Source organism: Balearica regulorum, chromosome 22 (assembly GCF_011004875.1).
Source record: "Balearica regulorum gibbericeps isolate bBalReg1 chromosome 22, bBalReg1.pri, whole genome shotgun sequence".
NCBI lineage: Eukaryota > Metazoa > Chordata > Aves > Gruiformes > Gruidae > Balearica > Balearica regulorum.
The window spans coordinates 3,490,255-3,504,798 of record NC_046205.1 but is presented as its reverse complement, the minus strand read 5'-3'; the positions used below and the strand labels follow the sequence as shown (position 1 = coordinate 3,504,798).

The 14,544-nt window shown below is 64.0% G+C and overlaps 1 protein-coding gene across 1 annotated transcript; it reads right to left on the bottom strand.

The window, feature by feature from the left end:
* Window positions 1–2,588: 2,588 nt before the first annotated feature.
* Window positions 2,589–11,579, bottom strand: E2F2 (E2F transcription factor 2). The gene is made up of 6 exons (XM_075773820.1): window positions 10,917–11,579; window positions 5,534–5,621; window positions 4,984–5,203; window positions 4,717–4,875; window positions 4,409–4,523; window positions 2,589–4,109 (listed from the first exon to the last, which is right to left on the bottom strand). Exons 1-6 carry the CDS (start codon window positions 11,199–11,201, stop codon window positions 3,624–3,626), a joined length of 1,353 nt encoding a protein of 450 aa, XP_075629935.1. The 5' UTR covers window positions 11,202–11,579; the 3' UTR covers window positions 2,589–3,623.
* Window positions 11,580–14,544: the final 2,965 nt, after the last annotated feature.

Here is a 14,544-nt window from a genome sequence, read left to right as displayed (position 1 = left end):
CCCCCCCCCCGCCCCCTCCCCGCCGCCGCCGTCACGTGGGCAGCCCCGCCCGCCCGTTAAAGGCGAAGAGCCCCGGGAAGCCCACCGGGAGCTGGGGGTGCAGGGTGCCCGGGGGCGGCGGTGAGAGGAAGGGAGAAGCCCGGGGTCTCGCTGGATCACAGAACCCCGGACTGGTTTGGGTGGGCAGGGACCTCCCAGCCCACCCAGTGCCACCCCTGCTGCAGGCAGGGACACCCTCCACTAGCCCAGGTTGCCCAAAGCCCCATCCAACCTGGCCTTGAACACTGCCAGCACCCACCTCACCCCGGCACCCACCTCACCCCGGGGCGGGCTGGCCAGCACCCAGGGACGGGTGACAAGGCACCCGGCGAAAGGGCAGCGCCATGCCGCCCCGGCACGATGGGAGATGGAGAGGAGCAGGAGAGGCCGGGAGCGAGGTCTCACCCGAAGCCCAGTTTGGGCACACAAGTAGCGCAGGGATGGCTTGGGATTAAACCCAGTCCCGCCCGAGCACTGGTTTAACTGGAGGCCACCCTCACCCGGCCCTACCTGGGACCCAGAGAGGACAGTCCCTCTTTGGGCAGGGAGCGATTCCCGAAGCTCTCAGCTCTTCACAGGAGGCTCCTCGTCCCACCGGAGCGGACCCTCTGCAGCCACCCGTCCCCTCGCCTTGTCCGGGCCCTCACAGGTCCGAGGAGCTGGATTTTGGTGTCCCGTTCCCTGGTTATTTGCTCTTCCCAGAGGATTGGGGAACCCGGACACCCCATGGTGTGACGCTGAGGCTGGGCACACACCAAGCGCATCCCGCCACGGGGATGGGACTGGTGGCAAACTGGAAAGAAGGGGACAAAAAGCCTCAGCCGCACTCTGCGGGGCTGGTTTCCCACGAGAGAGGATAACACGGGTGCGAGGTTGTTTTGCAGACCCCCCCCCCCATGCCCCTTCCTCCTGCCCCCCTGCACCACGCACCTCTCACCCAGGGTAGGTCGGGGGGTGACAGGCCCCTGTCCCCTTTACTGAGCCTGGGGTGCAGTTTGGGGAAGGCCCAGCACCCACCAAGGACCCAGGCCGTGTGTCTCAGCAGAGCTCTGGCAGACGCAGGGTTAAGAGGCTGCAGCCCAGACAAGACGGGAACAGGAGGAATTTGGGGGTTCCCGATGGGTAGGAGGCAGACAGGCACCCCCAGAGCCTCCTTTAGGGGACACGGCGGGGGGGACACACGACACACTGGCCTCAGCAGAGCAACCACAGGGCAGAGGCTTACAGCAGGGTGAGTCGGGCTTGAAACACCCCCCCAACCCTGCAGCCCCCCCGGGCAGGGCCGAGACCCCCCCCCCCAGACCCCCCGCTTCTCCCCGCTGTACCGCGGGGTCCCTCCGGGCGGGGGCGGGGGGCAGTCCCTTCGCTGGGGTGGCCCTGCCACCTCCTGGCCGGCCTGGGGACTGCGGGGGGGGGTGACAGCCTGGGGGACACCCCCCCAGCTGCTCCGGGACACGCAGCCCCACGGGTGATGGGGACAGGATCGTGGCTACAGCAACCTGTGCCCCTCAGCCGGCTTACCTGGCCCGGGGCTCAGCTCCTCTTCCTCCTCTTCCTCCAGCCCGTCAGATGAGCGATGCAACGCCAACGTGCGTCCTGACCCCGGGCACCACCGGGCATCATTGGGTACCACCGGGCATCACCGGGCACCACCGGGCATCATTGGGTACCACCGGGCACCACCGGGCATCACCGGGTACCACCGGGCATCACCGGGTACCGCCGGGCATCATTGGGTACCGCCGGGCACCACCGAGCATCACCGGGCATCATTGGGTACCACCGGGCACCACCGGGCATCACCAGGCACCACCGGGCATCACCAGGCACCACCGGGTACCACCGGGCATCATTGGGCACCACCGGGCACCACCGGGCACCACCGGGTATCATTGGGTACCACCGGGCACCACTGGGCACCACCGGGCATCACCGGGCATCATTGGGCACCACCGGGCATCACCGGGTACCGCTGGGCATCATTGGGTACCGCCGGGCATCATTGGGTACCGCCGGGCACCACCGAGCATCACCGGGCATCATTGGGCACCACCAGGCATCATTGGGTACCACCGGGCACCACTGGGCACCACCGGGTCACGGTGCAGCTTGGCAGGGGAAGCCCCCTGGGGAAGGGCCCTCCCTGGGGAAGGACCCACCAGAGTCTCGCTCTGCAGCCTCCAAACCTGCCCCCAAATCCGGGTGCACGAGCCCGTCCCAGCCCCGGTACCTGCAGGGACCCGGCCCCCAGCCCCGGGGCTTTTCCCACGCTCCTGGTTCAAGGGGCTCAAGCTCGGGCGAAGGCTCATCCCAGTCAGACTCGGGCTGGAAATCGCTAATCTGCGGCAGCTCGGACCCGTTTCTCTCACTCCAGCCACAGCTTCATCTCAATCCCCTTCTCCACCAGCTCCTCCAGAGCAAGCTGGCCAGTTAAAAGGCCCTAAAACAGGCTCTTTTACACTGAAAAACGAGAGCAAAACCAGCCCAACACCTCCCTCTTCCCAAACCATCCCAGCGTTTATCTGCTTAGAGGTAAAGAGCCCCTTATAACTCCAACGTTTTATTTTATTTCATCCCCTCCCAGGCAGAAAACATCAAGTGCCACAAGTTTTTCCATGCCAAAACACACTCTCACCCACACCTCCTCCGAGCCAAACCGCAAGAGAACCAACCCGAGGAAGGACAACTTAAATACACTCACGTAAAAACCAAAATACTAACCCAACCCTCTCCAGCGCCGTGCTGAAAGGGGGGGGTCCCGTATAAATACAGTGCAATAATTAGATATATTTTGCAATGGCACAAGTAAAAGCCGTATCCAGCCCTGTGTCCAGGGGCTCATCCCGCGCTGCTTCCCAAGCCCCTCTCCGCAGATGATGCTCCAGCCACCAGTTGATAGCATCCCTCCTCCCAGTATACTCCAGTTTTGATATCCCCAGCACCAATAGCTCCAAGAAGCTGGAGGGAGCTGGGGGGGGGGGGGAAGACAGGCCATAGCCCCCCAGGAAATATGGCTTCTGGGATTTGCCAGAGCCACTGATTTTGGAGGGTGCAGTGCCCACACGTGAGCTTCATCCTCTCTTCACCCAAAGGTGACTTCAGCTTTGCTGCCTCGGCATTTTTTTAAGGATATTCCAGCCGTGGCTGGGGAAACACCACTGGAAATGACCCATCATGACCCTGAAGAACCAGTCTAACTGGGGAGCAACTGGAGTGGTCCCCAAACGTGACATCCTCCCAACACGACCCATTCTGAGCAAGGGTTTCTCCGCCACCCAGGGGTGCCCCTAACCCACCCCGTGCACCCAAAGGCACCCCCAGTCCGCCAGCAGCCCCGGGGCAGTGAGGGGTTGTGGCGGGGAGCATCGTTACCGGCACCCCCCCAGTTTTATGGCCAGTGCTGGGACAGAAGAACGAGGAGAAGCCACCCAGGGCGGCTGACATAAACCCCCCACCACCACCCTCAGAAAACCCAGCACTCCCCAACCCACCCCACACTCTCCAGCTGCCCGCAGAGACCTCACACACTCAGGACACGAGTGAGCAGAGTGAGGACAAAGGCAATGGGGGGCTGGGGGGGGGGCTCAGTGCTTCAGCAGGTCCCCCAGGTCGTACGCCTCGAAGAGGTCACTGACGCCTTCACCCTCCAGCCCCCAGAGATAGTCGTCCTGTTCCAGGGGGGGCGAGAAGGTGACGAAGGGTCCTGAGTCCAGGTGGGAGGGGGCACAGGGCAGCTGGTCCTCCGTCTGCTGCAGGAGGTGCGGGGGCGAGCCCAGGAGCCCAGCCTCCACCTCCAGCAGCGAGCCGGGCCCCCCCGGGACAGCGAGAGGCAGAGATGGGGATGAAGAAGGGGTTCCCGTGCCCCCCCAGTTCTGGGGGATGGCGTGGGGCGGCTGTGGGGCTGGCCCGGGGCTGTTCTGTGGGGAAGGGGGTATGGTGTGGTCCCGTGGGGAGGTGGCGGCAGAGGGGACGCCGTGGTCTTTGGTGGGGCTCTCCTCCACGATCTCCTCCGGGCAGAGGTACACCTCGATGGGGCCGTCGGTGCTCTTCAGGTGGAGCTGGAGATTGTCCTGGGAGGGCAGAGCAACGCTCAGGAGCCACCCAGAAGGGCACCCATACCCCACCCCGTTGCCCCCAACCCCTGTGGGGTTCAGGCAGGGCATTGCAACCCCTAAAGAACCAGCTCAAGGTCAAACAGTCCCATGGAGACACCCCAAAAACCACCCAGGGCCATGCTGGGCTGTACCCTGGGGATGCCCCAGATGAACCCATCAAGGATGGTGCAGATGCAGCAGCACCCGCAACAGCACCCACGCCCCGGCCCCGACCTCACTGCAAGGGGGAGAACAGCTCCCGGCCCCGCTCGCACCTCGCTGAAGTCTGGCACCTCCAGTTGCGTCTCCGGTGGAGCCTTCACAGCGATCACCGTCTGCTCCTGGAAGCTGCTGATGGCGCGGAAGTCCTGGTAGGTGACGTACGCCAGCGTGGACGGGGACGAGGTATAGGAAAAAGAGGAGCTGCGAGCAGGACGGCTCAACCCCCCGAGCCCGGCAGCAGCTTCCAAACATCCCCCCCAGCCCGGGGGAAGCCAACTGGAGGAGAAGGGGCTCAGAGGGGTCCCCAAGACCCTGTTCCCAAGACTCTGTCCTCCCTCCCCATCTCCCCCAGCAAGGATATCTCTGGTTGGCTTCGTCGGCGGCTAGCTGCCGGAGCTGCAGGGCACAATCCTGCAGGAGCTGGTCCAGCGTTCTCTCCGTCCTGGCCAGCTCGGCCAGCTCCCCCCGCAGCGCCTGCTGCTTCGCCGTCACTGCCACGTCCTCAAAGATCCCCGTCCCCCTGCCAGCGGAGATGACACTTGAGCGGCAGCACACGCTATATGTCCCCAAGCCACCTCTCCCCCACCCTGCCCCGTCCCCACGTCCATCCCCCCCCAGCATCACTTGCATCCACTGGATGTTGTTCTTGGACTTCTTGCGGATGAGCTGGATGCCCTCCAGCACGTTGGTGATGTCGTAGATGCGACGTTTCTGGACCTCCAGCACCTCGGCCGCCCGGTTCAGATCCACGACGCCATCGGGGGACTCGCTCAGCAAACGGATGAATTTTTTGGTGAGCAGCCCCAGCGAGGTGTCGTAGCGAGTCTTCTCCCCGGGAGACTTGGGGGCTGTGGGGTAACGAGAGATTCCCCCCGTCCTCTCCTTAGCGTGGGACGTGGGATGGAGGTGACACGGGGCTGGGGACATCAAACACTGTACGATCCCTAACCTGGTGGAAAAATAACCCAGAAATAACCCCCCCGGGGAGTTTTCTGCCAACGCAGGGCGTTGAACGGGCTCAAGGAGCTGCTGAGCAGCAGCAAGGAGGGGCTGAGGAGTGGGCGCTGCACCCACAGGACCACCTCAGGGCATCGCAGCGGCCCTAAGAGGGGCGAGAAACGGGGTCTGTCCCCCTCCCAGCTCCCCCCCCCCACCTCGTCTCCCCCAGCACCACCTACTCCTGGGGCTGGGGACGTGCGCCAGTGTCCTGCCCTTCCCCTTGGGCGTGCGAAATTCGGGGCCCTCCAGGTCCAGCTTCCTCTTGGCCTGGAGCAGAAGAGAAAACCCCGCGTTGGGGCTGAGCCAGACACCCCCCTGAGCCCCCCCCCCCCCAGCATTCTCCCTGGGGCATCGGCCAAGTTTTGCGTGCCACAGCCCAGGGTGGGGGGATCTTGCGAGAGACTCATCCGGTTACAAAACTCCTTCTGGGAAGGGCTCCCACAGCACCCAGGCAGCTCCCACAGCACCCAGCAGGGTGAGGGGCTGCTGGGAGAGCTGGGTCGGAAGGAGATGGGGGAGTCCCAGCACCCCCCCAATGGCTTCCTGCCCGCTTCCGGCACAGCACCCCAGCCCATCCCGTCCCTCCCCTGGCAGCCGTGGGGAACCCACCGGGATTTCCCCTCACCCCCAGCTCCTGGCACGGCTCCACGGGGCCAAACCCTGGGAACGCAGCGGCTCCGAGGCCGGATCCTCGCCCTCCCACCCTGCCAGCTGGCTCTTTGGGGTGCAGGGTTTCACCCCCCCCGCCCCCACCTCCCCAGCCACGGTTGGAGGCAGCCGAGGGCACCCAGCTGCCACCGGCACACCTGGGACCAGCCGGGCTCAGCCCCCCCACACCCCCCGGGGACCTGTGGGTGCCCCGGACACGTGCACCCAGCTGGAGGGAAACTGGGGCGAGGCGGGGGGGGGGTGGGTGAGGAGAGGTGGGTGCTGGGTCCTGGGAGCAGGGTCACCTCCCCTCGCCAGGGCAAGCAGCTCCTTGAAATTGCCCCCAAGGGACACCCCACACCCCCCCCCCCCCCAGCATCACTTGGGGAGAAGAGACCCGGGGAAGCGGACAGGGGGGCGACGGTGCAGCAGAGTGGGTGCAGAGAGGAGCTGGGGGGGGTGTCACCAAACCACCCCCTCAATGGGTGCAAATCGCCCAGGATCCCCCCCACATCCCCAAATCCAAGCAGGGAGACCTTGCGGGGGGACGCTCTGGCTCAGCAGCAGAAAGCAGCCCCCCAGTCCCATCTCACTCCCCCCCCCCCCCCAGTACCTGCTCCCAGGTCGGGCTGTCCCACAGGGTCCCCCCCAGCACGTCCCACATGGTGCCCAGGTCCCAGTGCCAGCTCAGCACAGCTCCGACGGCGGCTCCCCGGGGAGCGCACCCCGCTTTGCGGGGAAGGGTTGGGCGCCTCGGCGGCGTTCCCACCCAAGGGGGCCGGCGGGAGAGATGCCGGGGGCTGTTTTCCACCCCCCCAGGGAGCCAGGTTGGTCCCAAGCTCCTGTGGGAATCCGTTCCCTCCCTCCCTTCCCCGAGCAGGTTTTCCCCAGCGAACGCGCCTCCATCCCCGGCCCCGCGCCCCCGGATCTGCCCCCGAGCTGCCGGCACCCCAACGGTTAACGCCGAGCGCGTGGGAAACACCTGCCCCGGATCAGACCCCAACACATCTGCCAGCACGATTTGGGACGAAGGAGGGGGGCATCATCCTGCCCCCCCTTCTGCTGGCACCCAAACCCTTGCTTCCCCGGTAGCCACGGCCACCCGCGTGTCCCCATCGCTGATGTGGGGGGGATCAGCTGCACCCCATCTGCCCAAGCAATGGGGAAACTGAGGCACAGGACCAGCACAGGGCAGGTCCTGGTGTCCCCGGCCACCTCCGACCCCTCAGAGACACCGCCACCAAGGTGGTCTCCCCTCCCCACGTGCAGGAGGGAACAAAGGGGGACCCCCTGCTCCCCCACATGCATGGGGGAGGAGCTCGGCAGGCTCAGGCAGGGTCAGGACCCCGTGGCGCTGGGACACATCAGTGAGGGACAATGAACAAGGGGGTCCCTCCTGTGTCCCAGCTGCTGCCCCCACCCCAGCCAGGCAGGATTAGGCACACGACAGCTGAGCGGGGCACGGCGAGGGGCTCCCAGTGCCAAACCAGACAAACCGGGGTGGGGGGGGCGAAGGGGGGGGGGGGGGAGGCAGGGGCCGAACCCCAAGACCTCCCTTACGCTGCTCGCCAGCCCTCAGCCACTGCTTCCCGGGATGGGGGGGGGGGGGGGGGGGGGTGCACACCAGCTGCCCCCCGATATGATGCTGAGGAAAGGAGGCTTGACCCCCCACCCCAGGGTGAAGGCAGGAGCCTGCCGGTGGGGGGACTGGGGGTGTCGGGCCCCCCGCCAGCTCTGCCTGCCAAGCAGCCCTGGGCCCAGCCCTGGCGCCAGGGGCTACACCCCGCACCCAGCCCAAGCATCAGAGCAGCCCTCTCCCCCCCCGGGGGGGGCCGCGGCGGGCTCCTCCTGCCAACGCTTCCTTTCAACAGCACCCGCTGCCTTCTCCAGGCTTGCCCGGGCCTTGCCCGGCCCTTCTGCACCCCCCTGCCGTCCCCCGCCCCGTCCAGGGCGTGGGAACGCAGCACCCAGGGATGGGCACCCGGAGCTGGGGAGGGGCGGGGTACGGAGCACCCCAGGATCGTGCCACCACACCAGGGACACTGCCCGTGCCAAGTCACTGCTGGATCAGGCCCCCCCCAGGTGCAGCCCCCCCCCCCCCACACACACACCTTTTGGGATGGCTATGGGCTAGTAGGGCACAGCGGTGGGGACAGGGGGATGCAGAACCCCCAGATTTGAGGGTTCAGGGGAGCTTTCGGCCCCCCCGTGGGCAGGGGAGGGAGGCTGACCCCAGCCCTGGCCCCAGAATGGGGAGACTTCGCCCTGCGCTGGGGAGGAAGGCAGTACAGACAGGACAGCCACCGTTTTCCCACCCATCCCAACCCCCGCCCCCCAGCTCCCTGCACCCCCCAAAAATCACCCCCTCCTGCCCACGCAGAAGAACCCTCAATGGCATTAAGGGGGGGTGGGGGTCGAGATCACCTTGGGTCACCCCAGCAGAATCCAGGGTGCTGCTGGGTGGTTCTCCCACCGGGGAAAAGCTCCAACCCAGCACCCATGGGGGCTGCCACCCTCCTGCCAGCCCGGGTGCTCTTTGCACGGGTGGCTCAGCCCTGCCAGCTCGCACCGAAACCACGGCGGACTCTGAACGCCCTTTTCCCGACACGGAGGAGGCAGGGAGAGCCGGGACCTCGCAGTGGAGACCTCGCTCTCTCCAGGGCTCCTTCGCAGCCCTGAGCCCCTATAGAGATCCCGTACAGCCAGGAGCAAGGCAAATACTCAGGGTGGGATTGGCACCGGCTAAAACCACTCCGAAATACGCATTTTCATGGTGGAAAACACGTTTACCTGCTCCAGGACGCTCAAATCGGGGACTAAGGGTAATCTGAGACTTTTTTTAGACCATGAGAGACAACCCGTCCCCCTTTCCTCTGGCTGGATGTGGGGTGACAGGCTCCCTCCAGGTGGACCAGATGACCCCGAATCATTTAAACGGCACAAATCCAGCAAGTAGGAGGGAGCGGCCGCAATTGCCCTGGTCGGGAATCCGGAGGAAAGGCTCATTATCTGATTGCCCCGGATCTGCACACAAAGGTTGTGCCCATAAACTGGGGGGGGGGGGGGGTGTGAGCCAGGGCTGTGAGTGTCACCCCAGGGTTGGAAACGGTATCTCCAGCCCCAGGAATGGGATGGGGACAGAGGGGAACGCCGCTTGCAAGCCACCAAGGGGGATGCAGGAGGACTTGATGTTCCCAAGTGTCACCCAAAACCCCCCCGGACCCCGTTCAGGGGACAGCCCGGGGCAAGAGCACCCTGATCATCTCCTGGCATGGGTGATGATGATGATGGTGGTGACACCAAAAGGGCCTTTAGCCCCAAACCTCTTGTCCTCAGGTGTCACTTGGGGACAAACACTTCATGTCCTCAAGCACTTCATGTCCCCAAGTGTCACATGGGCCCCCCCCAGACTCCGTTCAGGGGACAGCCGCGGGCAGGAGCACCCTAAACATCTCCTAACTGCGGCCTAGCATGGGTGATGACGATGGCGATGCCAAAGAGGCCGTTAGCCCAAAACCAGCTCTGCAGCGACGCATGGAAAAGGGACTGTGAATTTGTGGGGCGTCTTTAGGGGAGGGGGCAGCGGCACGGGGTCTCTCCCTACACAACAGCCCCCGGCAGTGCAGGATGCAGCTTCTCATGCGGTTCGGAGACAAAGAGGCCGGAGAAGAGACAGGTGGCCCTGGAGCCCCCCCCCGGCATGGGGCTCGCAACGGCCCCGGCCAGCCCCGCAGCGGTGGCACAGAGAGGGGAGCAACGACACCTCCTCTCCCCCGGCCACGGCGATGTCCCCAGCTGGCACCGAGCATCAGGGACCAGGGAAAGGGGGGGAATAAATAAATAAATCAAGCCTTGAAAAAACTAACCCGAAGTTAGCGGGGTCTGGGATCCCTCCCAGGATCCGGGGAGAACAGAGGCTCACAGTGAGGGCTGGACACACGCCCGGGCTGGGGTGGGCAGGAATTAAATGCCAGCTGCCAGCGGGGCCGACCGGCCGGGGGCTCGGCAGGGGCCCTCCAGGACGAGGGACGGGTTGGGCAGAGCCGCCCGTGCCCCCCGATGCCCCCCCCAACGCCCGACCTGGGCCTCAGTTTCCCTGTTCAGGGGCAGCGGGCGCTGGGCTTTGCGAGCACAGCCCTATGACCCCGGGCTCGGTGACAGGGACACAGCCGGGGCCAGCAACCCCCTCCACACGCCAGCCCGCACAGCTCCCACCATCAGGGGCCCTGCCTCAAAGTCTTGGGGTGTCCCATGGAGGATGGGGGTTGCTTTAAATTCACCACCCCCCCACCCCACCCCCCCAAAAAAAAGTCATTGCAAGCCCCGCCGTAACCGCAGGCAGGAACCAAGCTCGGGCAGCAGCGCTGAACCAGCCCTGCGCCGCGTCCCCCCACCTCCCCGGGTGACGGGTCACCCCGGGGGTCGCAACCCTAAAGCGGGGAGAGGCAGCGGGCAGAGACGGTGCCCCCCACCCGCAGCAGGCAGGAGCGCTGCCTGCACCCAGCCCTCGCTTCCTTAATGGGGAATGAGGTTTGCAAAGGGCCTCAGCACCACGGCCGGGCTTTGAGGCACGACCCAAACTGTTTGCAAGCCAGAGAGAGAGAAATAAAGGCCGAAAAAAGGCTGAAAAGCGGAAGCCGGGAGCCAGCTTTGCGGGCACGCAGGGGCGAAGGGAAGTTGAGAAACGTATGAGCCATTTCACCGCGACTTCTGATTTCAAACCTTACCCTCCTCTACCCCAAAGAGACATCTGAGGGAGGCGCAGACCCCAACATAAGCTGCAAAATTTGGAAGGGGAGGGTGCTGTGCACCCTGAGGTCACCCACCCCCTGCTCCCCACCCGGGCACGGAGCCCCCAGCCCCCCGTCCCACCCAAGCCGTGCCCAAGGAGGGGATGGGGTGCAGACACCTTACCTGCAGCCGTCCCACCGAGGCCGAGCGGAGAGTCCTGAGTTGGGGGCCCTGGGGGGTGGCATAGAGACACCCCTCCCGGGGAGCGGGGACGCTGACAGCCGCTGGCGTGTAGACCTGAGTAAAGCAACCGGCAGGTAACGGGGGGCTGCCCAGGCTGGAAGCCCCCCTCTCCACGGAGCCCATCACCGACATGACCTTCTTCGGGTGGTGGGGTGGAGGGGGGGGCGGGAGGGTAACGCCCCCCCTCCCCGGGGCGGGGGACACTCCCCTGGGGAGCCGCAGCATTGCAAAGTCCTTTCCGAGAAGGCCGGCCCGGGGGAGGCACCCCGCGATTTTTGCAGCAAGGGAGGGGGTGTCACAATCTCAGCGAGGGCATTTTTGGGGGGGGGGGGGGGGGCGGGGGGCGGGCCGCCGGGCGCTGACGCCGGCCGGTCTCCAAAAACACCCCCCCCCCAAAAAAAAAACCTGTAGAGAAGCAACGCGGCGGTGCCGCCAAAACCGGGCGGAAAAAGCCGCCGTTGGCCCCAAAAATCGCCTGCACTCGGGCCGGATGGGACCGGGGCGACCCGGAACGCGGCCCCACTTCAGCCCGGTCCCCCCCCCCCCCCCCAACTCCGCTCCTGCCCGATCGCGCCCGGCCCCGATCGCTCCTTTTTTTTTTTTTGTTTTTTTTTCCCGCCCCCTCTCTCTCTTTTTTTTTTTTTTTTTTTTTTTAAGCGCCAAACGCCGTCCCGCGAAATTCGGATTTCCCGCGGACAACGCCGCGCGCTGATTGGCTGCCGCCGCCGTCGCTCCGCCCCCCCTCTCCCCTCCGCGCGCGGCAGCCAGCGGCACCGCACCGGGAGGGGCCTTAAAGGGGCCGCGCGGCGGCGAGCGGGAGGGGCGGGGCCTTGTATGCAAAGCAGGGGGCGTGGCCTCTTTGGCATCACCTGCGGGGGGGGCGGTGCCTGGGATGGGAGGGGGACACTGGGGTTGGGATCGGGACTGGGACTGATGTTTTAGTAATTAGTAATTATTAAAAATTAATTATTAGTAATTATTAAAAAAGACACACACACACCCCCAGCCTGGTGGGTTGCAGCCTGGGGGCTGTGTGTCCCCCCCCATCCCCATCGCCCCCCCCATCCCCAGCTGCAGCGAGCAGCGATGGGGCATCGCATTTATTTGGGTGACAAAACATTTTGGGGTCCTCCAGCCAGAGGCTGTCTGGCAGCAAAGCCCCCACCCATTCCCCGCAGGCAGGGAGCAGGCAGGGAGGGTGCTGTTTGTGCAGGCAGGGCTCTCAGAGGGACACATGTCCTTGGGGCGCACCAGGTCTGTCTGGCAAAGCGGGGGCGAAGGGCTCCCCGTTTGGCCCACGGAGTATTGTAGGGTGCAGCAGCGGCAGAAAGCACCGAGGCAACGGCAAATCTCCGGGTGAGGGCAACTCCGAGACTTACGGGGACCAGTAAAAGGCCACCACAGCTGCTGAGCTGAGCCACAGGTTAATCCTGCTGAGGCCACCAAGCCACAGCGGTTGGTTCTTCTCCATCACCTGGTTCCTCTCCACCACCTGGTTCCCTTCCATCGGTTCTTTCCCTTCCGTGGTTCTCCTCTCCATCGGTTCTTTCCCCTCCATGGTTCTCCTCTCCATCGGTTCTTTCCCCTCCATGGTTCTCCTCTCCATCGGTTCTTTCCCTTCCGTGGTTCTCCTCTCCATCGGTTCTTTCCCCTCCATGGTTCTCCTCTCCAGCATGAGGCAGCTTCATATCCAGGTCTGGGATGAGGATGTTCAGCTGCAGAGATGGACTTTCTTGCAAAGAAGCCTACTAGAAGACAGACGGACGGACACACATACCAGCACCGCTGCCTCTGCTCTACATGAGGATGGACACCAGACCTCCGGAGTCCAACTCAGCTTGGGGGAGGACATCCAAAAATTTGCCAGGAGCCTCCGATCCAGGACAGACACGTGCATCCCATCGTGCAAGGGCTTTGAGGCAGAACAAAAAGCCTGGCAGCAGTAAAGCCACCGCGCGGCTGGGCACCGTGTCCCTCTGCCAGGAGCGCGGCTGAGCTTGGCAGCTCTACCCAGCCAGACCTTCATCTTCTCCCCTGCGGGGAGAAGGCAACTGCCGTCTCCATTTCAGTGCACAAAGACAACGCCGTGCCCGGCAGAGCGGATCAATCAGTGTCGCTTGGCTGCCTTGGGCTGGCTTCAGCTGGGTGACCCTTGGGACAGGGACATCGGGGTACGGGGAGGGTCTTGGCTCCAGGGGCTGGTGCTGGCAGGTTGTGCCCCTACCTTCTCCAGCTTGGAGAAAGCGGAGGTGATGTCCAAACACATCATCAATGTGACTTTGCTGGGGTAAGGGCTGTCCGAGAAGGTGGTGTAGAAAAGCTTCTGCTGAATCATCTCATGCTCCTGTGCCGTGTTGAACTTGACGGCCCTCCCGTCCTCGGTGTGCTGGGAGGCACAGCCAAACGAGGAGGTAGGAGCATCCTTCCCCCCCTCCCAGTATCTAATACCTGCTCAATAAACCTTCTCCAGGCTTTCCAGCCATGGCTTTCCACCAGCAAAGTCCTCTCCCGTGCCAGAAACCACAGGCTGCTATCTCCCTGTGACACCAGTGCCTCCGGATGGGTGGCAGCCACCGGCTTCCACCGCCAACCCAAAAGAAACAGCTCGGGGAGGTTTTGCCTTGGCTGTGTATAAATGGGCTGATTCCACCAGCGAGGAGGAAGGTTTGCAGCAGGTTTCACACGCTGAGCTCCTCACGGATCCGTTTGTATTCTCTGACGTTCTCCTTGCTGCTCTCTGAGAGGCGTTCGACTTCATGCAAGGTCCTCTCGCTCAGCTTGCCCAGCTGGCTGTAGGTGAACGGGTCCTGGGAGATGTGCATGAAGGCCCCGTCCTCCATCACCTTCGGGCTGAGCTGAGGGTCCGTGTTGGCTTCTCCGCCGTCCAGCTGAAAGAGTTAACACAAGCGATGTGGCTGTGTCCTCTCCTCCAAGGACTGAACTAAAGGACCAGCCCCTCCTCCCAACCCTCCCTCAAACAAGCCAAGCCCAGAGTCCAGCACTATGGAGGTGGAAATCCCGACCTTTAAATGGTGGGTGCAAAGTGCAGATCTCTGCTACAACCAGCTTCAAACTGTTGCAAAATCTCCACTTCTATCCTCCTCCCTTCCTGCCATTGATGGTTTTTGTAAGAAACACCCATTTTATCAAAATTCTCCTGGCTTTTGGCTGTGGAGGAAGAACCATGCAGCTCTTCACCCAAGCCACCTCTACAGGGGACCACCAAAATGTGGCCCTTTCAGGGTGGGTTTGACAGATGCTTTCTGTCCATCCTCACCCGCAGAGCCAGCCCGCCCTGGGTGCCTGGTCCTGGCTCTCCTCCAGCCTGGGCTCCTCCTTGGCTTGGGTGAACAGGGTTTCCCACAGGCTGGATGTCGCCACAGCCACCATCAGGTTGGCACAGATGAAGGCCACACTCGTGATGAAGATGATGAAGTAAATGGCCACCATCATCTCCAGGGTCTGCCCTTCTTCCCTGTTGGGGACAGGGACCATCTTTTTGACCGTTGGTGGTGGCCACCACCCCAGCACCAAGCTCAGGGGAAGCTTCTCAGCATCCACAGGAAAG

Coding starts and splice junctions, on each gene's coding strand:
- E2F2 (XM_075773820.1), bottom strand. CDS start 11,201: ATGCTGCGGCTCCCCAGGGGAGTGTCCCCCGCCCCGGGGAGGGGGGGC. Junction 4,876..4,983: donor AAGAACAACATCCAGTGGAT/GCAAGTGATGCT, acceptor CTCCGCTGGCAG/GGGGACGGGGATCTTTGAGG. Junction 4,110..4,408: donor AGGTGCCAGACTTCAGCGAG/GTGCGAGCGGGG, acceptor CTGCCCTCCCAG/GACAATCTCCAGCTCCACCT.